Below are 2,254 nucleotides of genomic sequence, written 5' to 3' on the forward strand. Positions count from 1 at the left end.
CCGCAACACAGTATTTTGCCACTGCATGTGTGATAGAAGGATTTGAGTCTTGGAGGAGAAAGCCTACATAAAAATTGTCTGCCCTCCCTGGCAATCTCTCTAATAAGGGGAGAATATATACTGTCCTATAAACTTGGTATAGCTCACAGTACAATAAAACATGTGAGATATCTTCGACTTCTCCTTTACCACATATACAGACCCGTTCTGCTATTGGTGTTCTCTTATACCTGCCCTGTAGGAGTGCTGAGGGAAGACGGGGACTCCATAAAGCATTTAATTATGTCCTCACTGTCATGTGCGTAAAATTGCCTAGCATCACTCATACACCGCAAGATGATGGATTTTAGAGGTGGGCTCCATCAGCTCCCATTATTCCCAATTTATTGTTGGGGTGGGGTGAAATTGTGAATTATTTTTAATCGTGAATAATGAATGTTGTGCACTGCCTGGAGTCTCTCTGTTGAGCTGGGCGGCTATAGAAATGTGCTTAATAAATAAATAAATAATGAATGAATGAATGAATTAGTCCCAGCCAGCAATAGCCTTTGGTCTTGGAGGGAACAGATGGGGGGGGGGAAGCAGGCTGAGAATAGAAGCAACTGGAAAATACGATCTCAGCTCTCCGGCTCAAGAAAACCGACAAAGGAGCCGCTTCGGCTGTCTTCTCTCTCAGCCACCCTTTGTGTTCCCGTCCTCCCCCATGGATCCCCTCCCAGGGTCTCTGAGGAGCCCAACCCTCTTTTTTGCCTTTCCAGAATTCACCCACGCTGGGCAGAGTCTCATGGGGGAGGACCCGATGGGAGAGGAGCTCCCGGCCAAGAAGGGCAGGAGGAACCGCTTCAAGTGGGGCCCGGCGTCACAGCAGATCCTCTTCCAAGCCTACGAGAGGCAGAAGAATCCGAGCAAGGAAGAGAGGGAGGCGCTGGTGGAGGAATGCAACAGGTACTGGGGAGACGGACACGGCCTCGCGCCTGTCCTGCGGCCGCCTGTCCCCCTTTGGATCCCTCTTGGGAGCCTCCCGTAGGCCACCACTGGAAAGGCCCTGCCAGCCAATGGCCTCTTGATCCAGCCCCACAAGATGGAGTCCTTCTCTTTGTGGTCAGCAAGTGAATTCCTCCTCCGTAGGCCAAGTCCAGCAGTCTAGATACAGCTGGGAGGGAGGGTTGAAATGTCATTAATTTCCCTCAGTCAAGCAAGAAAAACTGCCCCACAAAAAGGGAGCAAACGCTCCTTCACCCTCCCATCTCTCTTTTGTTCCAAATTCACTTTAAACAACCAACCAAACCTGACCTTGAGGCAAAAAACGAAAAGGAGGACACTGAGAGATTCAGCACAATCATAGTTAGTTAGATTACAATTAGCACAGTGCAGAATAAATACACGAGAGCTTCCCTGGGCTATTCGTGGCAAAACCCTTCAAATTTATTTGTTTTTATTTGGTTTTTTTTATATTCTGTTTTTATTATTTTTACAAATAACTCACGGTGATGAAAACCTTCCTCTTCCAATTTTCCTCACGATAACAACCCCGTGAAGTGGATTGGACTGAGAGGGACTGGCCCAAAGTCACCCAGCTGGCCTTTATTCCTCAGGAAGGACTAGAACTCCCAGTCGCCTGGTGAATGGCTCAAAGTCACCCAGTCAGCTTTCATGGCTAAGGCAAGATTTGAATTCATGGTTTCCTACTTTCTAGCCTGGTGTCTTAACCGCTAGATCAAACTGGCTCTCTTCCTAATCTGGAGAAGCATTTCAATGACAATTTGTCTGTTCTGAAGACCCGAATCTTGCGAAATATGCTGGGCTCCTACCTGAGCATTTTGAGGTTCATCAGCACCTGTTCTGGCGCTCAATACTTACCTGCAATTGCATGTTGGGCTGAATAAACCATCTTTTGGGATGGTGGTCAGCATGGTGTATATTCTTTTTGAGGACTGGTTTGAATAGTTTGCCGAAGTGATGCACCATATCCTTTGAACCTGGTTCACTTATCGGCTGAGCCATAAAACAGTCTGCTGGGTTTGGTTTAATGGGCTATGTAAATCCAGCAATTGTGGCTGATTACTCGTAATTTACGGTTTAGCACAAGTGAGGAACCTCTGTGGAAGGAAGCCAATTGTTATAGCCTGGGGTGTGCTTCGCGTGCTGTGAACTGTGATCCTTCTGCCTTGAGCACACCAAGGTTGCATGAGATACCAACCACGTTATCAGCTATCTTTCTCTAGAGACAACCACCGCAGATTCTTGGAGGTCA

At 47.4% G+C, this 2,254-nt stretch overlaps 1 protein-coding gene across 1 annotated transcript in view; it reads left to right on the top strand.

Moving 5' to 3' along the window:
* Nucleotides 1-2,254, top strand: part of LOC107300960 (hepatocyte nuclear factor 1-alpha-like) — a gene marked incomplete at both ends in the record, with an annotated part of 7,680 nt that overhangs the window by 1,807 nt on the left and 3,619 nt on the right. Inside the window, 2 exons of the mRNA XM_015830239.2 lie at nucleotides 759-945; nucleotides 2,226-2,250. Coding sequence (XP_015685725.2) covers nucleotides 759-945; nucleotides 2,226-2,250 — 212 coding nt within the window. The remainder of the gene's footprint in view (nucleotides 1-758; nucleotides 946-2,225; nucleotides 2,251-2,254) is intronic.

This window comes from Protobothrops mucrosquamatus, unplaced genomic scaffold (genome assembly GCF_001527695.2).
Source record: "Protobothrops mucrosquamatus isolate PMUCROS unplaced genomic scaffold, P.Mucros_1.0 scaffold9336, whole genome shotgun sequence".
In the NCBI taxonomy this organism is placed as follows: Eukaryota; Metazoa; Chordata; class Lepidosauria; order Squamata; family Viperidae; genus Protobothrops; species Protobothrops mucrosquamatus.